This window comes from Bactrocera oleae, chromosome 4 (genome assembly GCF_042242935.1).
Source record: "Bactrocera oleae isolate idBacOlea1 chromosome 4, idBacOlea1, whole genome shotgun sequence".
Taxonomy (NCBI): domain Eukaryota; kingdom Metazoa; phylum Arthropoda; class Insecta; order Diptera; family Tephritidae; genus Bactrocera; species Bactrocera oleae.
In genome coordinates, this window is record NC_091538.1 from 69,009,565 (window position 1) to 69,037,179 (window position 27,615).

General features: G+C 34.1%; 1 protein-coding gene and 1 long non-coding RNA gene across 5 annotated transcripts in view; both read right to left on the reverse strand.

The window, feature by feature from the left end:
* LOC106614734 (cyclic nucleotide-gated channel alpha-3) overlaps window positions 1–27,615 on the reverse strand; it is a 263,421-nt gene that overhangs the window by 153,226 nt on the left and 82,580 nt on the right. For 2 of the 4 annotated variants that reach the window (XM_070108176.1, XM_070108175.1), the window contains exon 2: window positions 19,308–19,551. In XM_070108176.1, coding sequence (XP_069964277.1) covers window positions 19,308–19,527 — 220 coding nt within the window. In that variant the 5' untranslated portion in view covers window positions 19,528–19,551. Of the gene's footprint in view, window positions 1–19,307; window positions 19,552–27,615 lie in introns of those variants that run through there. The other 2 variants (XM_070108174.1, XM_070108173.1) reach the window with 1 other exon arrangement.
* LOC138856982 (uncharacterized) lies at window positions 1,471–2,291 on the reverse strand. Its single transcript, XR_011395965.1, has 2 exons — window positions 1,828–2,291; window positions 1,471–1,702 (listed from the first exon to the last, which is right to left on the reverse strand). It is a non-coding gene; the product is annotated as an uncharacterized lncRNA (long non-coding RNA).

Here is a 27,615-nt window from a genome sequence, read left to right on the forward strand (position 1 = left end):
AAACACAAAAGGACACAAAAATTGCTTAACTTTTAAACAAAGTTTTTCAACCAATTTTAATTAAAATTAAACCATAAAGCTACCCACTGCAAATTTTAACAAGAAAGAAGCCAATAACAACTACGAATACAAATACGAATGTGCACGCACAAAGTTAAACATAAATTATCAATGCCACAAATTTATTTATTCACTTAACCGAACCCATGAATTAGTCAGTGAATGAGTGAGCTATCAGTGTGGCCATAAATTATAGCAGCAATGCCTAAATCACCCACCAAATGGCAGTAAGTACCAATCGGAATCTCAAGAAATCGCACACACACATGCAGGCCGATGAGCGCATAAACAAGAGAAAAACCACGGCATGGCATCTTTGGCAATGCAGAAGTAGCATTTCGGGTCCCACAACTCTCGAGAAAAACTACCACCATCTGCTTTCACCCAAATGTGACTCGCAGCAACCACAATCAACGACATGTCTGCTTAAAAAAAAAGGTTGCCCATTCGATAGATCGACATTTTCGGTGCGCAGCGCGTTCGCCGAACTCAAACAACACTTGAACTGTAACTGTAAATGCGTAAAGTGAAAGTTTATTGCAATGACAAAACGAAAATGCGCTGGATTGGCGTCCCGCCTACGCGCAATTCCCGACACTGGCGGCCAGACGGCTTAGGCTAGATATACGAGGGAAATAATTCACAACAGTTGTGCGTTGTAGTGTGGGTTGACTATTTGTTGGTGCTATTGGAGTCCTGCAATATTTGGTTGACAATTGTTAGACACACATCGCGCAGTTGATTGATTTATTTACTTTGTGACTATGCTGCGCTGGTTAGTGCAACCTTTTGTCGTCAAATGCTGGTGGCAACACTGGAAATACTCCGCAAACTATTTGCTAACTCGAGTTGTTGTTCAGTTGTGTCTGTCAGCATTGGTCAGTGTCAAATGCCAATAGTTTGGGTTGTGGGTAAGTGGCGGCTGCTAGAGTGCTGAACAAATTTTTGCGGTCAACCGCTGGCACTTTGAGTGGCAAGAAGCGCAGGACATGACTGCCCTCTATTGAGCAAACTAAAAAACTCGAGTAAGTTTCAAGTAAAATAAATAGTTTTTATATTATTTTATGTTATTAACGATAACAGATATAAAGGTGTCGAAAACTTGAAAAAAAAACTAATTTTTATTCTTCGCTAATTCAACTATAATCCATCTCTATACCTGTTCCTGATTTCACAGCCTAAGATCTGTAATTTTTCATTCAAAATTGTATACCACATGAGCTGAGAAGTATTTTCCTTGACCGAGCGATGTCTGATTTACTATAAAAATTTCATTTAAAGTAGCACATGTGGGAACAATTAATTAAATTTCTCTAATTTTGAGCTTGAATATCGAAACTCTGGCGAAATAAACTTAAAAAACTGACAAATATAAAATATGCTTTATAAATATGCGAATCAAAAAATAGGTTATTAAATATTTAAAGAACTATTTTATTTCAATGTATATTTTTTAGGAAAAATTTAAAATTCTTAACTTTAAAAGCAGTTTATCCACATTTCTCCAGCAAGCGGGTTCCTCGGGGTTTCCAGTTATATCATCGATCTATAATTAATCCATCATTCACTGAATCTCCAGTAGAATGACAAAGTGTAACTTCGTTATGCTCTTCGACTGGAAGTAGTTGCAAAAGCCGGATTACTGCAAATTTCATCTCGTTCAAGGCCATCTTTATTCGCGGATGCTCATGCTTAATGTGACCCAAATCTTTTAAAAAACTGTAACATTTTTCATTAATTTCCTTATGATCGATAATTTTATGTAACTTCTCAAAGTCCTCTTGGATTTTTTGTATTTCGAGCACAGTTTTAAACCGTGTCATTATGCTTTGACCTGTGTTGGGATTGCTTTCTGTTTCTGTCAGAGTTATTATTACTTTTAAGTGAGCTACGAAAAGTGCTCGCATTTTATATTCGTTCCGCAGGTACCGAGGTATGAGTGAACGTGCCGAAGTAAAGAATAATCCTTACCTTTTGTAGATATTTACTTATTTCAAGGTAATATGATAATTATGATTATTTTACGTTGACAGAGATGAGGCTTCTGCGAATACTTTCTTCGCCCTTCCTTTTTATTTTTTACTTTTTGCAAATATTATATATATTCCAGTTTTTGTTATTAGTGGAAAGATCGGTAACATAAATTACTAAAGTTAATGCAGAGTAGAAAATAATTAGCAGCTGTTTTTGTATTTCTGCTCTAAAATATATAGTTTTTTTTTTATGTTGTTTATTATATGCCAGTAATTCCCTTATAAAGAGCTAAAAACAACTTCTAAACAAAATTCAAAAATAAATTAATATAAGTTTATTATATTATACGATTATCGTATATTGAAGACATCTACAATAATTTTAAGGATAAGCTACCATTCTAAATTCGGGGCCAACTTTCAAAAGAATAAATCTTCAAAGTGGTTGAAATTGACGACAAAAATAAATAAATCTTTTCACATAATTATTTTTGTTGAAAGTTCAGACTAAAAGAACCGGTAGTTAACGTCTTTCTTAGAAATTCAATTAACTAGTTATCACTAATATCCTAAGCATAATCACCAACGTGCTTTCGTACCTACACAGACTGTTCAAAACCAGAGTAGATTTCTCTTTCGCAGTTAAAGTTTATCGAGGCCCTAACATAAATAGAACAATTCTGCCTGGTGTCTAACAAATGCTTGCACTCAACATCATGGCCGAAACAAAAGCATCACTGCAAATGAAAGAAATCAATAAAAATCTCAGTAATCTGCCGAAAATACAAGATCCGCAAGAAAAGCGTATAATGGCACATGTCCTATTAACAGAAATCGAAATCTGTCAAGAGCAGCATCCACATTTAGAACGAGAGCTGGTCGATTTAAAGTAGTTGATTTCTATAATAATACAAATTTCAATTTTAGAGGAGCCATATTGCACCCGGCATTCTCGTCATTAAAAAAATATATATGTCTAAAATGAGATAATTTTAATTTTAATCCTTAATTTTATGTAACTGGAGAATGAAACACAACGGAAACTGCATAAAGGAGTTGATGGAACAACTTACCGAATCAAAAATATATATATTTTTTTTTATGAAATTTAATTTAAATAAATAGAGAAGCTAACTGTCATCAGTAATAAAATGGCATTCGAAAACCACCACGTATGGCAAATTACATAAGTCTAATAAGCATTTTGTTCATGATAGAATTATTTTTAAAATTTTCAGAAATATTCGTCTTTTCAGTGAAGGTGTGGTCTCTTAGGAGCCACCCTGTGACAATACATAGCGACACACAAAATTTTAACTCTTTTATACAACTTCAGAGAGTAGTTTGATGGCATGAAGTAATCTCAGCTGTTTATCGTTGCGGTTTTTATGAGCGAGTTTGATTACTGTTACCGTTATTGCTAGTAATACCAATCTTTGTTGCTATTGCTACTTATTTATATCGCTTACTTGCAGAGTACTACTAACTTGTAAGTAAGTAAAATTATTCCATTTGCGGCGAAAGCCACACACAACGAAAATGTGCCTATTGCTACGAGGTACGTACAAATAGAGCTATGTATTAAAAAATATAGGTAATTCCAGCAAATCAATAAGCCTTTTTTTATAAGAATTTAACATTGAATGTATGAGTCTGCATTATACATAAGTTTTTTATGCCACTATATAAAAAACTCGTAAAGCTCGCCACATCAACTTGAAAAGTGTGCTTACTTTTATTAGGTACTCCAACACCATCTTTACATACGCACATATATAAATCTTAAATCGGCCTGAAAGGTTTAGTGAATGGAAAGATACTTATATCGCAGAAGACAGCTATATCTGCAAGGCGAAATATAAAGAATCAGGAAAGTGATACTGAATACATACTCAGCTAATAATCGAACTGATAATAAGTTAGTAATTTAAGACTCACACAGCCTGCACTGGAATTTATAACAAGTAAAACTAAAGGGTTTATGTTAATATGAAAAATTTTCAGAAATATTCGTGATTTATTGTTTTATCGAATATACTAATGAAACAACCACCCATCTCGAATTCAGTTTATACCTCGAGCGGACTTAGAATTTTATAACTTCAATTTCAATTTGCGGTTAGAATATGTTTACTCCGTGTATTTTATTGCTTGGCGCTAAAATGTATGCTGTAAAAGAGAATAATATTCTCACTTCTTCACGCCATCATTTCATGCTTATCTGCAACTAACTTCGCTATTTATTTATTTATTTATATGCCCATACATCATGCATAGGCTTACATTCGCAGCGACATACAATACATAATTTTCTTGCTCAACTGACAAACCCATTGACATCACCGTTACCAACACCGATGCCTGCCATCAACTTTCTTATGCACTTTGGATATATCTTTTAGCATTATAGCTGGTTGTTTACTTGCTTGACTGATTTGAGCGTCGAGTCGTTTAGTGTTCTACTGGTTATTGGTGATGTTGTTGTTGTTGTTGCTGTTACTTTCATTATTGTGCGCTTTTATGTGCTTGATATGTTGATTGATTGCGAAAATATTGGTATTTCATCATTTGCCAGCACCAACTCATGCACGCGCTCACACACACACACATACAAGCTAACAGGTGCATACATACACACACACACATACATAGATATTATGCATACATACATACGCATTTGTATATATGTTGTTATGAAGGCGCATGCACATAATAAGGCCTCTGATTGAATGGATATATACCGACGTGTGGCAGATACACTTTTGTGGGGCACATACAACCAGCAGCCGCGCTTATCGTCCCCGCTAGCAGCACGCATACATACATATATAATATTTGTATAGCAGGTCCTTTTGCATTAAACGGGTTTCTGCGCTGCTGTCGTTGCTATCGGTGCCGATAATGCTAATGGAAATGCTATTGGTAATGGTGATGTTGTTATGATTTTGTTTTTGTTTTTCATGTTTACCACCTCCACTTCCCTTCTTCTGCCCAATGCTTTTTGTTGGTGGCTGTTATTACTCGCCATTTGCCATTTTGCCTGGTACACCATTAAGTTTATGATCGTGCCACTGATAGCTGTAATCAACTGCAAGCTGCAGTTAAATTTATAAGCTTTCAGGCACTTTATATAATCATGTATGCGTGTATATGTGTGAAAATGTAAAAATATATTCCAGCGTGCACTTTTTCGTTAAGAAATTATTTTGGAAGCAATTTTTTTATTATTTTTACAAAAGCTGCCTTTTATTAGCAATATTTTTCGAAGTTTCACTTTGTTTTATTTATTCTTTTATTGCTTTATTTTCTATACGAAGTTCACTTTATCGATTCAGCAAAGGCAAATCTTTGAAAGTTATGTTTGTGGCATGTTTACGAGTTCATCTGTTTCGTAATTTAAAACAGTGGTAAATAATTTCAAGGGCAGTAATAAATAACATTCTTCTTTTAGAAAAGTCAAAGTATTTTTTTATGGAAAATAGTTTAAACAAGAGGAAACGTCAACTTTGATTACACCGAAGTTATTTAGAATAGCCTTCAGAAATAAAGAAGCTTGCTTTAAACAATAGTCGCTGTCAAATCTCTTGAAGATATTTTTTCAAATCAAAAAGTTTTTCATACAAGGAATTCATTTTGACCGTTCAGTTTGTATGACAGCTATGTGCTATGTTTGACCGATATTGACGATATCAGATCGTTATCTCAAAAACTGACGGATAAATTGACTCGACTTGTCGTGCTGATCATTTATAAATGTATATATTTTATAGGGTCTCCTACGTTTCTTTTGGGATGCTACAAACTTCACGCCAAACTTAATATTCCCTTTTCAAGGCATAAAAAATAGGAATAATATTAATATAGATTGATTGATAGGCCGATAGCTATATTCGTGCGGCTTGCAAAGAGTTGGCTTAACTTAATTAGTTAATTAAAAGAATTCCTCGAAATTGTCAAATATTTAATATAAAGCATTATTCTGTTGCTGTTATTGTTACTATTGCGACAGAAAACATTCCTGAAGTAATTGCTATACTCAGCTGGATACAAATCTGGGTCCGTTCCGGTTACGTAGTCTCAACTTTCGTGGGAACGAAATGTATATTTTGAATAGGCAAGCATGAAATATACAAGCATAATATGCCTTAATTTTGGATAAGTTAGAGTCTAGTAAATTCAAACGTGAGTTATATCATATAAATATGGGATCTACTACGTTAGTAGCATCAACAAAAATGCAGAGCGCATGCTAAGAAAATAAAAGATTTGCAAAAATTGACACTCCCCAGATAATTATATTTACCAGAGAACCATAAAATCCAAAAAAAGCAATAATAAAAGTGGCAAGAAAAGACTTTATAGGAATTCCAGCACAGCCCGGAGCTCTTAAAGTATTTTCAATCGAATACTTATATGTCTATTATAGCTTTTTCAGGCTTTTGCTTTCTTTTGAACACGTTGAAATCTTTACTTATGCCTATTTCGTACTCAAAATAAGTTTGAAACGTTAAAATCTAGTATTACTACTACCGCTGGAGATGGATGTGTAATTTGAAGAGTGTCTCTATATCAATTTTAATAGAATGTTTATTCCAGAATGCCAAAAATAAATTGAAATTCAGTCGAATCGGAATTTAAAATATGCCCAGTTGTAAGTCGAAAGGTATTTTGCGTGTCAAAAATTAAAATATTGAGTTAAAGCTCCACAAGAGGATGTTAATCAGTGTAAAAAGCTCAGGGCTCTTTCTTATATAACAGTTTTCATATTATTTCCTACCTTTGTACTGGTAAAAACCATCAACATATAAGCAGAAATATACTTCTTAAAACTAACAACCACAATAAACTTTAGCAAAAACAAATTGCAAATTTTTAAATCCATACTAATGCTTATTTGCTAAACTCTTTCGACTGAAATGTGGCTTTCCTCTCTTTTACCTGGTCGGAAGAAAATTTGCTTTCTTGCCTTTTATTTATTTCACTTACTTTATTTTCATTAATTTTAGAACCTTGAACCCTTAAGTTAAAACTGTAATTTAGCATTCTGTCTCCACCGCAATCATTTTTCAATGTCAATGACTTTGCTCAACTCACTTACAGTTAAAGCATGCTAATAAAATTGTAAAGAAGGGAAATAAAAAGTGCTACAATAACAACAAACGGCGAAGGGAAAACCACAAACAAAAGAAAGCAAAGAAATCAAAAAAATAATGCTTTTGCATGTACGTATAGAAGGGAAGGCACCTTTAAACAAATCCTTTAATATGACGCATTACGTATACGCAGCTGCATCCCCAGCAAGGCGACAAGTGACTCATGAATATATGGTATATAGGCGCAGGGCAATGTGCGTGCAACAGCGCAACGCGACACAGAGCAACTATTTTTTTCTTGCTATTGTATCTAAAAAGTTTTTCGATTTATTTTTTGCTTTGATTGTGTCGGCTTTTTGTTTCTAATGTACTTTCGGGCAGTGATTTAAAGCGGAGCGAGAATTCGCTTGTGTTTTCGAAATTTCAAATATGTTGCAGTATACCGTATGCACACTTCGTTTTTCGGCGTTTTTTAGAAAAATAAAAAAGCGAAAAAATTGCCATGAGCTCATTTCCATAGCTATAACGGTAATAGCCACAGAAGTCAAATCGATTGCCACACTTTCATCATCATTTGGCTGGCGTTTAAGTTTGCTCATAAAATTTCCATACTATTCGTTCAACGAAAATCTAAAACTTTTCCCATTTAGGCGTGAGTTTGAGTGGAGAATATTTTTTCTTATTTTTTATTCATGATTTTAATACACACATTGTTGGTTTGTGTGTTTTCCTGAGTAAACTAGAAACTCGTTCAAATGATTTTTTAATTACTTTTTGACCAAAATAAAATTCTATCCCATAGCAATAGCGGCTAATGTACAAGCAAAGAAACATATTTTTCAGAAATAAGTGTGAGTGGCATGAACAAAAATATGCCAAAAGGCTTACAAAAACAATTATGCCTGAAAGCAAATTTGGTTACAAAAATCATTAACAAATATGAAAGCAATTTTTATGAAACCTGAAAATAAGTAGGGTTTTTATTAAAAATTCTCTTTTCTCCCATATACAACAACAAGAAAAAAAACATTAGCTTCAGTTGAACCAAAGCTATAATATATAAAAAGATATTTATCTTGATTTTAATCGATCAATTTGAATGACAGTTACATGCTATAGTAATCCGATCTGAACAAGATGTTCGTAGATTGTTGCGTAACCTTGCTTAGTAATCTGTGCCAAATTTCGAGCAGATATCTTCGCAAAAAGAAGTTTTCCATACAATGACTTGATTTTGATCGATCAGTTTGTATGGCAGCTATACCCTATACTGGTCCGATATCGGCGGTTCCGACAAATGATACGAATTTTGAGGAGAAAAGATGTATGCAAATTTCAGATCGATATCTCAAACACTGAGCGACTTGTTCGCGGCAGCAACATATACCCTTTTCAGGGTATAAAAGCTCAGAAACTCCAATTCTCATTCACTTCATCACTTTTAAAAAGGAAAAGTAAAATAAAAAAGGAACCACAGTTTTTATAAAATATTCATAAAACAAAAAGTCAAATATCGGTATATGGACAACCAGCTCCCATAGAAGATGCGTAAACAAAGCTCAACTCGCCCTTTGCTGATAACTTTTGTTGACAAATACTGCCCTTGAGCAATAGCAGCAGTCAAAACAAAAAACAACAACTACAGGAAATCACAACGCTACTACATTGAGCAATGCCTATGACAACAAAAACAACACCGATGACGAAGCCTGCCATTAGGAGCGCGAAACGTAAACTTGGGGTTTCTTTGACTACACATAAAAATGCAAATAAAATTCACTGAAGTACACCTCTGAGAATTTTTAAAACTCTCCCAAACCATCTACACCCACTTACATATGCTTTTTTTACACTTTTTTTTGTTTTTTGCTGAACTCCTTTACATGTAGATATGCATGTATATGTTGTACATTTTCATATCTTATGTGGTTTTTATGCTGATTCTCGTCTTTTATTTATTTTCCGCATTTTATTACCTTCTCGCATGGCGCGGTCGCGGCTGCGGTGTTGACAGTGGCAGTGCGATTGTAGCATCAAGATGAGAATCATTAAAGACATTTGCCTTGTCATGCAAACATTAGGAAATGTGAGTTATACTTCTTTAAATAATAAATACAAGTATTATACATACCAGTACACGTGCGAAAATACAGTTGTGTGGGAATTTTTGATGCGCGCTTGCCGCTGAGGATGTGAAGGATTTTTCGTGCTCCTCTTCATCTTCGAAGTTTGAGAGCAAAGGAAATGTGCAAGTGGGATCACAAAACATTACAAACGTTGACAACAGTAGGTGAGTGAGATTAAAAATATTAATTTATAATGAACTTATCATATATATTTGTATAACATGTGCTTGATGGAATATTTGCCAGCACTTTTTCTACAAGAAATTATAAATTTAAGTTAGGTTGGACGCTGTGTTACCAAAAAATTTGCAAAATGACATGATGAAAGTGTCACCATGTATCAAAAAGTTCTATAGCAAGGCAGCACATCGCCCACGAAGTTTAATAAGCTCTCTACAGTGTGTTCCAATAATAACCCAACTTTTTAGATACCGAGAGTGATTGATGGCCGAAAACCGTTTTTTCATGAAAAACTCACACTTTTCACTTTTTTGTTCTTCATTTAATTATTAAGGAACAATTAATAATATCGTGGTAAAATTTACATCGATACCAATAATTTCACAGACTTTTTATACCTTTTGTAAAAATAGCACAATTGCACACTTTTTCTTTTAGTGAAAAAACTCTGTCATACGATTATATGAAGTTAGGTGCGTTTGCAAGAGAATGAATGTAACTCATGCATGCTGCAAATAGATAACACTGCATGTTGTATGATTTAAACATTAACTTCTATTATTTTTGGTACATACGTGTATGAAGGTATGTACAAATTATTTCTATAAGGTTAAAAAACTCCCAATATCTACCAAAATTCTAGAGGAATGCAGAGATATTATCATTTAATTGAAAGTATGTTTCGTTGGAGAGTGAAAGTATGTAAAGCTGATGAACCGCTATAACATCGAGTAGAGATTGCGCGAGAACAAACGCTAAAAGTTGCAGATCGGCCAGAAAATGGATGGAACTCTTTTGAAGGAGTAAGCGAAAAAGCAGGTTTCTTTTAAAACTCAATTTGATTTTTTCCATACAGTATATACATATGTACAAGACTATTTGTACTAAACTTATCACCTAAGCGTTAAACAGGGCTTTATTATAATAGATGTGAACTTGTTTGAACCATTTTTGCTGTAGTGTAATTGCAAAAAGTCTCCAAAATTGCTTTAGGCAGTAATACTAAATCAAATATATATATAATTATCTTCTTTTTTTGCATATATATCGAATGTGCATATATTTGAAAATATTCTTCGATCATTTGAACTTTATTCGCAAAATAGTTTTAGAGATATGAGTGACTTTGTATGAGTTCTTTAACTTAGTACAAGAAGATAAGAAAAATTTAACCGAAACGGCTGGACCGATCGACTTAAAAGTTTCACACAACCTTTTTAGATATATTTGTTAGGCAGAGATTGAAGAAATAAGATTTCGACAATAATTTCGATTGTTTAAGTTACTTTGAAACGTAAAGTTTTCCACAAGAAAAAATTCTTTTTTGAGAAGTCGCCATAATTTTCAAAAATCAAAACTTTTATTAGTTCTTCGATCGCTAGCTGAATTTATCTTTAATAATAATAATTCCTTATGGTTTTGGGTTTGAGAAAATTTGAAATAGAAAAAACTTCGTTACCGCCAGACAAACTTTTTCGGAGGTACTCCTGTAGATCAGCTACGGGATCAAGGGAGTTGTAAATTTTTAAAAATTAAGCACTGATTATTAATGTACATGCATTAAATTATGTAATTGTACATTATTTTTTTACATTTTGTTAATAAAATGCCTCTACAGAAAAAAATCACAAAAAAACGCATTCTTTCTGATTGGCAGGTGGATACAACCCCATAAAAGAGTCATCTTTTGATACCACCCTTGTAACAGATCACACAACTTTTTTAGTGTAAATTGGTAATTACAATTATATTACTTTTTCATTACATTTCACGCCTTAGCACCACTGCAAATAATGCTTCAACTTGACAAGAATTTCTATTTTCGAGACGTTTTGGTAAAAGTTTCAGAATAATATTTGAATGGATTATCTGGCCAGATTCATTTATATTATGATGAATATACAATAATAATGTGTAGAATTATGCATCAGCACTTTCGATAACGGTATTAACGGTCAATGCGACAATGTTGCTCTAATCGATTTACACTAAGTTACTAGTGAAGATCTAAACATATTCCATATCTTTATTCTGTGATAAACTTCCGATCAATAGTTAATCTTAATTAAGCTAAAATACGCGAACCTCGAATAAGTTGAGCAGAACAATGCTAATTTTTCCCAGTAAGGCTCAAAAGTCAGAAAAACCTAAAATTTAACTGAACACGCACAAAAACATTTTAAGTAAACATTTATGCGCCGGCACTAAAAATTTTAAAGATGAATGGCATTTCACCAGCGTGCAAAAACAAAGTGCGCACAATGCAAAGTTACGTTTGTAGCTGGTGCTTTTTGTGACGTTTGCCATGGCCAGCTATGAGCATGTGGGTGTATGTGTGTGTGGGTTTGCATACAAAACATATTACATTTAAATGCTGCGAAATGCGATTAAACGCAATGTGCTCAATGTGCGTTGCATGCCACAAACACGTGCACCATTGGAAAATATTCGATAAACGATTATGCGGACTGAATTTTATGCGAAAGAAATACAGCTTACAGGGCTTACATCGAGGTAGCGGCTCGCCATATGAGCACTTTTTGCGCAGACACACACAATTACACTAGGGTAAGCTAAAAAAAAAACAAAAATTAAAAACGAATTTATGTAATAAAATTAACCTATAAACAGAGAAAAAATACCCCTGAGAAAGTTGTTTTTTTTTTCAATTCAAAAATGTATATATTTAAAAGTTTACTTTATTATTATTTTTTGCTCACCCTAATATACACTCGCACACTTTTGCCAATTATTTAAATAGGTATTTTATTTTTATGTCATTCCATGCCAGTCAAACTTAAACAAAGCACTTAAGTAAGAGGCATACACACACACACACATGGATATACATTTCAGTAAGTATGTATGCAATATGTGTGCCAAAATGTAATGCAATTGCGTATTTTTTGCGCCTCATAAAGCACTCAATATGTTCGTTATTTCTTCAACGCTCGTCTTTATGTAACCTTTGACGTGCCAGATGAAAGCCGAAAGGACGCTCTGAGCTTATCGTTTAACATTTTTCGTTGATCCACAAATTTCATTACTTTTTATGCGACACAACAATAAAATTTTATTTCGTTACATAGCCAGCGGCGAAAAAGTTAATTTTTGTGTGCACTTCTTTTTTTTGTCTTTTTGTTCTTGTTGTTGTTTCTTTTTTTTTTTTGTGTAACGAATTTGAAAAAATGTTTTATAGTTAATTTTTGCTTCAATTTTGCGCATTTTTTCACACATATTTTCTACATGTGTGTCATTTTTTAAATTTATTTTGCGCTGCTTTACTTTTTTTGCCATTTTTTCCACTTTTTCAATGTTTTTAATGCAAATGAAGTGTACACATTGCGAATTACAAAGCTTTTTCATGTGCTTTGCATGTGAATTCATTTCATATTCACACAAACATGTGCAAATATGTATATATACTTGTATACAAATGCAGTGTTAAATTTGTATGTATACACCAAGCCACCATTATAATAACAACATTTTTATATAGAAGAAAATTTTAAACTTTTAATTTAGTGAGAACGCCCTGGTAACAGAATTTCACGGTTGGGTACCATAATGTATTACATAACAATTACACAACTTTTTTTTAGAATTATCTTCGTAATATATCCTAGTGCAAAATGTGTTCCAAGAGTATTGTTGTTCTATACATTTTAGTTCTGAGAATAAACCAGAGTAAGCTAGAACCCTACATAAATAAAATTCTGTGAACTGCTAATTTCGGTTAACTAAGGGATTCAAGCTTTAGTGAAGAAGAACTAGGATAGATATTAGCAATTATCATTTGAAAATCCTGGAAAATATATGAAGTCTACTACTTTGAGTATGAATAAAAATCAATATGGAGCAGAACTACGAATAAATTTGAAAGATTATTTACTTAAATATTTTACACCACCGCTAAAAAATAACAATTGCCCGAGTATTCGGTTACGTAAGAGAGTGCAACATGAGACATCTTTCAGGATTCATTTGGTACTTTTTTAGCGACGAAAATATTGTTCAAATATTGTGATATTAACGGAACATTTCATTACCAGGTCTTTCGCCCAATTAACTTTCAATTTTTGAGGATTAAAAGGAACAACAGCAGCTTAGAAGTACAACATTACCAGATTCAAAGCTCTAACTTTCAAAAGCGGAATTTCGTGCCGAGTTCTTAAAAAAGAAATTCAATGAAACCCAAACCAAAATACATAGCATCGTATTCGCCCGATTTTGCCGCCAAAGCACAAATATCTGCTCCACAGAACGTCCGAGAGGTTAGCGAGACCTATCGTGAGACTATGTAAAAGTGAATTATAATGCTGAAACATTTTAAATTAGAAAATGTGACAAAAAAACATGGTAAGGTGAAACCCATTGGAAAGGGAAGGTAAAATGACAAAAGTGGCATAAATAATAATTTACGGGCGATCTAATATCGGGAGTAAGAAGGTTACTAACAGTTTCGCTTCATTTCCGACAAAACTACAAGTCAACAATTTTTTCGCATAAACTACCAATTTATGTGAAAATTTCAAATAACCAAATTTTAAAAAAAGGACAACACTAAATGATATTTTTTCTTTCTTTTCCAATGGGTTCATCCGACTATGTTATATGTTAAACAAACTTTGCTGTTGCTGGCTTGCCTTAGCACTAGTAAATAGTTTTCTCGAAGCTATAAACAATTTGCCGATAATAAGATAACAGTTGGTAATATTTTCAGCATGTGTCTTATGGAAATTTGTAAACCTGAAATTACTCAAATCACTCTGTGAAATCTCGAAGATATATTGCAACCAATTGCATGTCTCTTCTTTGTAAATAAGACTGCTATAAGCAATTCTTGAGCACATCAAAAATTACGAATTTATCGCCAAACAATTTCCGACAATTTTATTAATCTTCATCGGATTACCTAAAGCAGCAATTATACCGCCTATTAACAACTGAACAAAAACAGACAGCTATTATTACGCTCACACCTACACACATATATATATGAAATTTATATTTACGCCGTTAATGCGTGAAAAGCGAAATCCACAAATAAAAGAAACGTCAACAAATTACAAAGCCATTTAAGGACATGTAACCGCACAAAGCCGTGGCAAATGCAAAATTTAGACAGCACACATACATACATACGCGGTTTTGAAATTGCAACAACATCGCAAATACAACTGTACACCGCGAATTTGTTTGCCATTGTTAAACACTTTAAAAGCTGCTTATTTTATTATGGTTTAAGAGATAAATCGCCACACCCAGCCGCGCTCGACTTAGGCAAGTTGATGAGCGGTAGCACAAAGGCCACAAAAATACACAAATACATGGACAATAAACACGAAAAATGCAGGTGGAAAATTTATGTTGACTAAGCAACAGTTGGCCGCACTGGCGACGGGTGGAAACCACAGCAACCAACCAAAAAGTGAGCAGAAGAAAAAGCACACGAAAATAATAAATAAACATAGAAAATACAGCAAATAAAAAACGGAATAAAACATTGCCGCACTTTTGGTCAAAAATAAAGTAAGACATTAAAAATATAAATTAAACAAATCTCGGCATCATAAAAAAGCAAATGGAAAATTAACCTGGGATATATTTATGGGCACAGTAGCGCCACGAACAGGGAATTCAACCACAATTGTACACCTGCCCCGGCGCACTCACACATACATACACACCTCCAACAGCAGCTGCCGTGTTTGAAGTGGCTAAATACACTAACGGCATTTTGCTGCGTAGTCCATTTGGGGGTGCGGTAGCTTAAAATGAGATATGCGTTTGTGATATTCTTTGAAATATGAGCAAATAAAGGCGAGACGTTATCACAATCGTAATAACCACAAAGAGTGGCAATAAATGCGCAAGCAACAAAAAAAAAGAGCGAAACGAATAAAATTCGACGAAAATAAAAATGTTCGAAAAGTGGTTGGAAATGAGATATGTTGCAACAACAAAAGCACAGACGGCAGAGACAAAAAAAAACCGATGATACCGCAATAACAAGCAAGCTACAAATCAGCTCCGTTTTGGGGGTGTGCGCCGAAAAGTATGCAAAGCGCTTATTTATATGCCTCGTATTTGACGTTTTGACAATTTCTTGTAACTTTCATATAGAAAAAGCCCGTTTTTTAGAATGTATACAATAAAAATTAGCTTACGAGTTAGATTGAGCTTTAGAGAAGTAAAAAGGCTCAGTTTAAGTAGTGAAAATTTCAAAATATCGTAAATATTCTTGTAATGCAATTTATTTAAAATTAAAAAAAAAAATCAGTTCTTCATAGAAAGCAGAGATAATTCCCTCAACGCTCAAGCACTTGAAAAATTATGCAAATTTATGTTCGGTAATTTAAATGAAATTGCACCACTTTCGAAAGCATATCTCGGTTGATAGATGTTTTGAAGACTCCTGGGACTTCTCTGCCATTAGAGCAAAATTTGGAAATCAAGCAAGTATGATAGATTATGCAGAAAGATAGAAAAAAAGATTGAAGAATATAATATTACTTAAATACGTAAAAAATGCCCACAACTACAAGGTAGAAATTGTGTGAGAAAAAAAATTAGACGTTTCACCAGCCACAACCAAAATCTAAAATGCTTTTTAACTTGTAGCTCTGATTGTTTTTTTTTTTTTGTTATTTATTTATTTTTTTTTGTTGGTGTGTTAACTTTTTCAGGGTAAAGGAATTTATCTTTAATTTTTATTTTTATCAAAGGCTTTCGCCAGGTGGGACTATGATACAATTCTTATTATATTTTTTCGTTTTTAATTGAAAAATAGTATTTTTAGTGATTTAATGAAATATGAAGCCCAATGAGAACAATATAACTGTTCCTTTAGGGTCTAATAGGATCGTGCCGCATATATTTCAGACAACAATCAAGCCATACCAACTTATATACCACTCTCTAAAATAATTCATATACCGTGGTCTAAAAACTCTAAAGGCTACAAACGAGATGTCAAACTTAAAATAATATTTAACCACGAACATGATTGTCTAATTTCTCACAAAATATATTGTTATTGTGCTCCCAAGTAAAATTATATAATAAAAGGTGCGATTCACTCCAACGTAAATACAGTTATATATTGAAAAAAATAAATACAATTTTCTTATTTTGGGGATATTAGTTCAGCCTGACAAACATCACAAAGGTCAAAGACACAGTATTTGGTTAAGTTAAACCACAGCAAAGTGGCGACGCCAGGCGAAAGATCGCAAAGAAGATAACGAAGGAAGGCTTCGCAAACCCGGAAACTAACCGAATAATTTGAATGCGAAAGCGTTACTCCGAACACATCATAATCTTTTTTAGCACTACAAATCGCATTTCTATTGACTCTCAGGTATGACAATTACTTGCAGAGAATCCACGTTTAAATTTCCTGTGTCTTGCTTAATATTCTAACCGTAAATGTGGGACTCCATTGCAACGCAACCTGTATTAAACGTTACTTTGTCTATTTACTTTAACATTTTACCGGCACGCGTAACATAAAACCGACCCAATAACCCAACTCAAAGCGCCGGCAACACTTTACGAGTCAAGAGAAACAATAGCCGAGACAAGGGCAATGTACGAGCAACTTAATGCGTCTGAGATTTGATTAGATTTGTAAATGGCACACATTTGCTTGCTTAACTGATTGAGTCGCCTGCGCGTTGACAACGCACGAAGAAGTAAAAACAACAGAAAGAGTAAAAAAGCACACAAAAGATTACTTACGAAAAGTAGTCAGCTCACATATGCAGACTGTGAGACACTGGAATAAAATAGCTAACGTGAAGGAGAGGTAAAAGCGATACAAAGCAAATAAACAGTAATTTTCGGCAAAATTGAGAGTTGGAAAAAAGAATGAAGCCACAAAAAGAAAATACAACCGAGACTAAGCTACGCTGAGCTCACTGAGCGCCCACATGTTTGCTAATAAAATAAAAACAATAACAACGAACGCATTACGGCACGCATAAAAGAGAGCGGGCACGAGTCCTGTTGATCGGTCAGTAACTCGGCAACTCTGCTCTGTGGTCATTTACTTAGCAAGTGAAATATTATTAATGCAGAGTATTTAAAGAGTTTGATGTTAGCAAAACTAGTAAAGCAGTATCATCAAGCAGAACCATCGATATCGAATCACTTGAAAATCAAGTTATCGTAAGGAAAACTTTTTTATTTCACAAGATATCTTCACGAAATTTGTCATGGTTTATTGTCCTTGCCAACGGTACAATATCCATATAAATTGTTCAGATCGGGTCACTATAGCATATTGCTGTCATAAACACTTATTGATCAAAGTCTTTTTAAATGTGACGGGTATTATAGCTTTGGTGCAACCGAAGTTTTTGTCTCTTTTCTTTTTGTGATAAGTATGACTTTAAAAAGTTTATGACCACAGCACCACTCCGGACAATTTCTTTCTCATTTATTTGGAAAATGCACTGGAGTGGACTTGCAGCGATTAATAGCTCGGCAGTAACCGATACGCATAATATACGGATAAGTCCACATTATATTTATATACATATATATACAATATATATATAGTTAACAATGAATTTGAATAAGTGGAGAAACCGTAGCCAAGAGAACGTTGACGCTTTAACTAACACTACAATTAAAAGAAACCACATGTTCAAGAGTATGAAAAATATGATAATCTGAAAATTTTAAAAGTTTCCCAAAACAATTTTGAATGCACTGAAATGTGAAGCGCAACTGAAATTCTCACCCAAGTCATTAAATAAATTGCTTTCTCAAATATTTTTGCCAAAATTGCTCATCATAGTTACCTTAACCATAACGCAGCAACAGTTTAGAAATCAAGTAGTTAGCATGTTGCTGCAACAACAACAAACGAGCTTCATCCAACAACCCTATCAACTGTCAACCGAGCATGACATGTGCTTTCATTATAGTTTTGAATGGGTGGCATGAGTACCAAAGCTCTACTTTCAGCACACACTAATTCCATATGAACTAAGTAATAATGTCTAACATTATGAAACAATCGCCAAAGCAGCACTGGTACAGAAACAGTTAAGCAACATTTTCACTAAATTGCTTTTGCTAAAACAAAAGTTCCTACTCCATTTTCATACCAAATATAAAGTAATGTGAAGCTTAAGGACATTTTTGTCCGCCTGATTGCTGAATATGAATTTCTGATGTACATATGTATGCATGAGTATGTGTATGTATGTATGTATTTAGGTAGGAGTTAGGGTCGTGAGAATATGAGCATGTGTAAAAACAAACGACAACCACAACGAGGAGACAGTGTTACACACACACACACTCAACTAAGCCCCAGATATACACATATATGCACTCATAATGAGATATACACATATATATATATGTATGTAGATATATGTATATATGACTACAGAGTATTAGAAGTTCAAAGCAAAGTTAAACCAGCTTTAAAAAGCTTCTTATAGTTAAAAATATGTACAAATTTAAGCACATATCAGCAGGTATGTATATATGTGTATGTATACATGTTCAATTAACTCATAATAACAGGCGGTTTATCAATAAGGATCAAAGTTACGCGTGCTTTCAAGAACAATAAAGGTATGAAAGAAAGGGGCGTATTAATCTTCGTTTTTTTTTTTAACTTAACTGATATACAACAACAACAGGAAATTTTTTTTTTGGTAAACCATGAAATTCCATTTATTATTTATGACAAGCAAACGCATACACACAAAAATGAGGCAAGCACACAACAATTTTAATTATTCTTGCAAAATATGTACGTGTATCTGTGTATAAGTAAATTAATCCATTTATTTTCGATTCTTTAAATATATAAAAAAAAATATATACATATATAGACGTATAAGACTCACCTGTTGAGTATCGGGGACCATTACTTATATCAGCACCGATACCGCCATATGAGGAGAGATGATGGCTGGAACCTCCGGTGCCCGAGACAACTGCTATTTCGTCCAGCTCATGTCCCGGGGAGGTACCAGCCGACACTAGACGTGTCGATGATGTCGCTGTATTGCCCTGTGAATGCTTGCGACCGCGTAATGAGAGTACCAGCCTTTTGGCTGTGGACATCCCCGTTGGGCGCAGATGACGGCACTGCAACGATAAGAAGTCAGCGAGAATAATACAAAATAAGTGAATAATTTTATATGTTGGCATATAGAAAAAAATATCAGAAACTTTTTAAAAAATAATAAAGTATGAATTTTTAATAGTGCAAAATCTCGACTAGGCCTCGCGAGAGTGAGCTACTCAGAAATGTAATTTCGTTTATTGCAGTCTATTGAAAGAGTTCATTAAAGTGTATATAGAATTGTATTGAATTTTTTACTAAGTTTTCTCAAAATTGTGACCTCGTTAGATTTTCGTAAAGACTGGTCTTCGGTAATAAAGTAAAAGTGCGACCAAGTAAGTGGTATTTAGTTAAAACAGTTAGTCTAAGCCTAAAAATTATAGCTAATTATATACATATTTTAGTGCGCTAGGCCTCTATCAAGCCCTAGATGCTATTTTTATACCCTGAGCAGGGTATATTTAGTTTGCCACGAAGTTTATAAGACGCAGATCGAAACGTCAGAGACCCTATAAAGTATGTATATAAATGTCCGTCTATCTGCCTGTATATACGCGAACTAGTCTCTCAGTTTTTGGGTTATCGATCTGAAATTTTTCCCACGTCAAATTTTCCAAGAAGCTGCTCATTTTTCGAAACCGCTATAGAAGAAATCTTTAATATACAAGTAGAAGTCTTTGTAAGGAAAACTTTTTGATTTGACAAGATATCCTCAAGATATAACAACATAATTATACACAGCTGATCATAATATGCCACAGCAGGGTGCTGCTACTTAATCTGCATACCCCCTTTACAAGCAATAATGAAAGACACGCTTTCAAATCAGAATAAAAATGCAAAATGTAAAATTAATGGAAAAATAAAAAATTCTAGCCAACAACAAGCCCAAACCAATGTAAGCAAACTTGGGAAGCTGGTAGAAGGCACAGCGCAAAAAAAAAGAGAGTTAAAATCAAAGTTAATGAAAAAGTATCATACAGAAGTACTCAAACAGCCAACACACTGGCAAGCTTTAATTTTCAAACATATGTGTGTGTGTGTATTTGCAGTTACTGAGCACCAACGACATATCATCAACAACCACTAATGCCAACAAGCGCCACCGAACACGTCGACAGTCAACGTCGACCGCAATCGCAACCGCATTGACACGCACTGACACATACATATGTATATACAACCAGCCACACTTTGACACCTGCATATAGCAATCGCAAGACACTTCTGGCTATACTTCCGTTGGCATCTTCGACAGCATACGCTGCCAAACGCCATAAAGTATGCTTTTAATTCCTCACACACATCTATTACAACTTGCCACGAGCATACCGCAACCAAAACAAAACAACACAACAAACACAGTTAGGTGCTTGCCACACTCTTTATTTGTCGCTGAAGACGCAATATTTCTTTGCATTTTCTTTTAGTACATATGTGCCCATTTCACATTCCGCGTGCCCAAATGAATTTAAAGCAACGCAAGCAATGGCGAAAAATTTCCTGCACTGTTCCTTACACTGCTCACCATATCTCTTTTTTAAGCATGTCCCACATTCTTTACCTACCTTCGCCTATGCCACCAATTCTTTAATATACTGGCTCGCTGCGAGCTTTCATTTAAGATATTTTCACCTTCTTACAAAGCAAAGCCGAATTATAATAAGTATGAAAATACGAAAAAGCGGCGAAATCGCATTGTGGTAGGCAAAGCCACGCAGTCGGGCATCATTAGAGATACTTTGTGAGCGGTGCAAAACGAAAGAAATTATTACAGAAACGAATGCCTTAGACATTCCTTAGCTTTCTCATGTTGAGGCCTATATAATTTCGAGTACACATTGTATACGATCGTACTATACTTGTATGTACGAGTATATGTGGCAACGCCCTACCCTGCAGGCACACGCATTCGCGGCGTCCGCATAATTTATGTTTCTTTCGTGAAAATGAATACTAAAAGTACTTTAACTCACTCACTTCGGCTCACCACTTTGTATGCATTACTTTTGCACTTACGCGCTCAATAATGTGCTGTTTTCTATATGTATGTATTTGTGCGTAAACCTTTCTAATGAGTTTCTTTTTCATCTATTTTTTTGTATTTCCCTAGCTTTTTTAACTTGCATAATTGAAATTATTGAGTTGCGGTCGTCGCGGCATGTGACTCTTACCCTCGTATTGTTGTTTCTTCTTCTCAACTTCTTGATTGATGCTAAAACTTTTTGTGTGACTTGCGCGATTTTAGCACGCAAAAGTTAAATTTATGTTCATTTGCACAAGAAAGAAATGCAAGAAAATACGGTTTTTATATTAAAGTATGTTAAAACCAAATGCGCAATACATTTGGCATCCAAATAAAGCTTACAAAATGCTCAGTTTGTTTGAAGCTTGGAGTAATTTCCAAAAAAGTAGTGGGGTAGAGGGACAGCAATATAATACATGTGTCTGACAATTATATTCAGTATATTTAAGCAAATTACCATGCTAAGGTATACGCCGGATCAAAATTGGTAAAAATTTATTTCCAAAACTCACGGTCTCAGCGGCAAACTACGAATGAGCTTTGTTTTTAATTTTAGTGTAGACAATTCCAAAAAGACTCTTCTGGCTAACTTGGCAGTAATTGCTGTCAAGTGTGATTTGCATGCTAAATCATCAGTCAATTTTTTTTAACTAAAGAAAGAACCAGCGAAATGCAATATACAACTGATTAGCGACTTTTTAGATTTTTTTTTTTGTAATTTTAAAGCTGAATAGCTAATTAAAAACTTCTTTAATTTTGGACGAAACGAATGGAATCACCATCTGAAATCATCAATTTTTGACGGACTGACAAAAAAATGTAAAACAAATTTTTATTATCACTTTGATAAATGTCGCATGATCCATTAGTGGCATGCCAACACTTAATCCAATTTTTCAAGTACTTATTATAAGCCTTGACTTATTGGACAGTTTTGCCATCACATTCAAAATTATGCATTTGTTGAATCTAGGGTCCTCAGCTATTTATGTTGTCAAGCCTATTGTCTTCTGCGACCTTTCCTCAGCGTAATTTTCCAAAAGATTTGGGTATTTCGGCACAAGTCTAGCACTGATACGCTTCATGCCTAAAACATTAACCAAAATGTGTTGAGTAGATCCGCAAGTGATGTTGAGATCCTCTGCTATCTCTCTGATGCCAATATGCTCTATATGACTTGCAAATGAACGACTTGCATGAGACAAGTTTTCAAAGACTTTACGACCTTCACTGAATGCCTTGTGCCACTCAAGTATTTGTGTTTGCGAATAAGGTAGACTCACCAAAACACTTGTGCAACATTTTCAACGATTCCGTATCCATAAATAGCAATTAGAAATACAAAATATCAAGGAAAATCGTTGTGGAATTTTTTTTTTTTTTGTTTGGTAAAACTTGCTTGACAAACTTTTCGAGTCGTAAACAAACAGCTGCCAAACACTCAACACTCATTGACACATTGGCGATCAAGCTTCACACGAACAAAACAAAAAAGGTGTACCAATCTAGGAAAAGAGTTTTATCGGAGGTCATGTTTAATCAGATTGTATATCAGTAAAGGTCAATTTAATGCTTAACAATTAGCCATCTAAGTCATGCATTTCGCCTCTGTTAAACCACTTTTTGATGGAAATACCCAAAGTTCATAAAACTTGTTTGGCATTTCAATAAAAAACACGCTTTAGAAGCGCTGATTAGGTAATCAGCAAATACAAGAATTTCAGTAGACTCCATTATGTTTCGGAACATTATGTTTCGTTAGGTTATTTAATGCCACTTTTCAATGTCAACACAGCAGTCAACAGATGACAGTCGCTTTGGAATAAAAAGAAACAGTCACGCAGCCGTTTTCTATTTTCAAACCCGACATGTCAACTTTTCACTTAAGTGAGTTTTCTTTCATCACCTGCTTAACGCAAATGATAAATTTTTTTAGGACACACAACCTTTCTAAGAGGCTTCAAACGCGGTACACAATGAATGTGGGTTCATTTAACTTCATATTACAATATACTGTGACAACAGCGGACAATAACTAGACGAGTATATATACAAGGTATATATATCTATATATAATACTTTGATAAATATATTTTTTGTGTGGTTGAAGTAAGCGATATACTCATACATACTTAGCTTTGCTACAAAAAAATGCGAGTATATTTTGTAAGCATTCTACGAATATATTTTTATACCCTAAACAGCGTATATTAAGTTCGCAACGACGTTTGTAAAACCCAGAAGGAAACGTCTGAGACCTTATTAAAAATATAAAGAAAAGATCAGCATGATAAGCTGAGTCGATTTAGTCCATCCATCTGTATATAAACGTCATTCAATTTTTGAGATATCCATCTGAAATTTCACCTTCTTTTATCACCAAGAAGCTGCACATTTATCGAAACGACCGATGTCGGACCACTATAGCATATAGCTGCCATGACCGGAATCAAGTTAAGAAACCTTTTGTATATGTTTAGATTTTTGTAGATTCGGTGCAACCGAAGTTAACGTTTTTACTACTTAAAATTTTTCTTTCTTTCCTCTTTTAGTGCGAGCTTCAATTTAACTAAATTTTTCATTTCAAACATGTTTTAAAACATCCACACATATTATAATACATATACATGTATGTGTGCATTGCGTGTTATGTAAATTTCGTGTTAAAAGCCTGTTGCAAGTGATGCATATTTCTAGGCACTAAATCGATTTCCGTCGCCTGCATTTAATTAAGTCTATCTAGCGCATGGATTTTACAGAGCAGCGAATGATTTTGTATTTTCAAAGCATTTCGACATGATTTTTCTTCCTTTTCTGCTGCATTAAAAATATGCAAATCACTTTGCCCATACAAAAATCTGTTGCTTTTGTAGCAGCAAAGCAAATGGAATTCGCCTACATGCTTTTAAAAAATAAATTTAGATTTCTTCTTGCTCGTGTTCCATTATTGAGTCCCTGATTGTGCTGACATTTTAAAGAGGGACCTTTGATCCTTTAGCGATTTGCTATTACCATAAATTAATTTGATTTTTTGCCAACGATAGGCGCATGCAGTTAAATATTGCGTTTCTTGTTCCTTTAGAAGCCAAAGCTTAAGCCAAATTAATATAAATCTGTATTTATATATGTATATGTATGTATGCACAAAAGCTTAAATACAAGTGTGCAAGAGTACAGTGTGAAATGTTTGAACATGAGTTCATAATGTCACAAAAATCCCGTATGGTTTGAAACTTAAATAAAACGAACCATAATGCGCCTGGATGTATGCTATAATTTTTCAAAATGGTATTTCAGAAATCAACAGTTACCCAAGTAAGATATTTTTAAAAAATTTGACATAAGAAGAGGCGAAAAAGGAGAAGAAAGAGTCTCCACCTCGTTTCAGGACTGGAATATCGCGCCAATAAGCCTTCTTAGTCACACATATTTATACCCTGAGTAAGGTGTATTAAGATTGAAACGAAGTAATGAAATGTAGAAGCAAACGTTGACAATCATATAAAGAGTGTATATAAATAATCAGCGGGACGAGCTAGCTAGTCCAGTTAGTTTTAGAGATATCGATCTGAAATTAAGCACACGTTCTCTTCTCCCTAGTAAGTTTCTCATTTATCGGAACTGTTTATATCGGACCACTATAGCATATAGCTGCCATACAAACTGATCTATCAAAATCAAGTTCTAGGGAAAACTTATTTCTTCTGTGACAAAATACCTTCACGAAATTTGGCATGGATTAGTCTCCAAAGCGATGCTACACTTTCTTGAAAAAATTTTCAGATCTGATTACTATAGCTTACAGCTGTCATACAATACAAACTGGCCGATCAAAATGAATTAGTTATGTGGAAAAGCTTTTCATTTGATAAGAAAGTTTTACGAAATTTGGCGTTGATTATTTTCCAGGTCAACGCTACAATCTCCGAAAAAAGGTTAAGATCTGATTACTATAGCTTATAGCTGTTATACAAACTGACCGATCAAAATCAACATTTAAACTCTATACGTTTCGACTAATATCAACCGGCGTGTAAGAAACGTTTCGGTATTAATGGCCGTTAAATTTTCAGATGCACTATAGCACCTCATATCACACATACAAGCATCTCTGTGCGACCTCATGCATGGCAATGACTGCCCTGTAAAGCACGTGTCGATAATAAAATTTTAAGGATTTTTTCCGTTTTCATACATCAGGCATGACAGTAGTGTCACTGACAAGTGGGCCCCGCAAGAAATGGGACGAAATTCCTGCGCTCGTTACTTGACAGCCGAGGAATGTGCAAGCATTGTACTATGTAAAAGAAATGTTTGATATTAGTGTTTGAGCGTATGTGTGTGTGTGTGCATATGTGTGCTCGCAAGCAATTACCAAGTGAGAAGTGAATGCTATTTCGCAAGCATATTTGCACAAAAGCCGAAATGAAGTGAAGCGTAGTGGAGCACAACGGTGAACTCGAAGCATTTGGCAGTGTTTATTTTATTATAAAGCAAACAAAAATGAAAAGGAATCAATTTTGTTTGGTGGATGGGTGGGGTCGTTAAGGAAAAGGCAACTTATTGAACACATACGAAACGAAACGGTACAATTTAGAGTGGACAGCAAAATCAACATTTATGGTTGACGTAAAGTATTTTTTCATTTATTTAAACAAGTTGTAGTTATTGTTTATTTTCTGCAATGCTCTTAGTCAGCTTTCTACACATAACTATTAAATATGTACGTATAACTCATGCTTACCACTACAATCATAGACAGTAAACACATATTAGCAAGTTTGTAGAAAATCTGGAATTCATCTAATAAATGAACGTCAGCAAGGAAATTTGGCTGTATCATTGTATGCTAGTATGACAGTGTGAACTCTAGTGCTAATATTTTTTGCGAGAAAATATAAACAGATATGAGTTTTAAGTATTTCTAGTGCAAACAGTATGCAATAGGATATCTTCAAATTAATCGAATGAATCTATTGAATTATTTAAGAAGGAGGTGTGAGAAGTTCTCGCTCATTTCCCTGAGTACTCATAAGTTTATTACAGATTTCTCATCTTCAATAAAGTTTTCCGCGAAATTGACTGATTTTATGAATATGTTTAGTTGAATGATAATTGTCAATAAATGCAATTAATAGAACTGTTAATACCTTGGTAAAAGATTACCGAGATGTCGTACTTTATCTGATCTAAAAAATGGATTCTCATTAGGGTCGTGCTTAAGCAAAGAATGAGTTCTATTATGACATAATGTTAGAATTAAAGTCAAAATAATGAGTTAGAAGACTGGCAGACGGCATATATCCAGCTCTCTCCGAACAAAAAAATCCATATTTAATCTGATACTCATTCCATAAGAAACGTAAAATTCTTTTTTAAGGCTATTTTGCTACTTCATACTGCTTCTTACTATTTGCTATGGCTCCCATTGAGCAATCATTCGTCGCGAAGAAGTCCAGCTAATTTCTAAAAACTATTTTGGCCCTCGATGAATAGCTCTACTTATTCCCCTACTATCTTTTCAAAATACAAGAGTATTTTCTTGTTCTTCGGTAAAAGTCATAGTTTTTGAATCATTAGAAGCCGATATTGTCCAATTAGCTATGCGAAAAGACCGCTTAGAAGGTTGTCACCCGCCTTACTGGCGATTGTATCTGGCGCATGTCAATATAGCTCAATCTAGATTTTTACATCCACAGACCATTTCAGTAGCCAGTTTGGTACTTCAAATGGTGTTCCAGTACTTTCATATTACTAGAATTAAAATTCAAAGCAACTCGTAGCTATTGCCAACGCTTAAGTTGGATAACTTCTCATAGATCCTGTGACGTTTTAAAAATATTTAGATCTCAGAAATCAATTTCTTATTTGATATAGTTAGCCTTTAAACTATGTATACATTATTACACATTTCGAGCTCAAAGCTCTCACCGAATTTTTCTTCCTACACTTTTGAGGCTAATGTAAATGGTTAACGGTATTTGGGCATGTATTTCATATGAAAACAAGTAAAAACGCCAACATAAATTGCGCCGAAGCTATAATACACTTTGCAAATAAA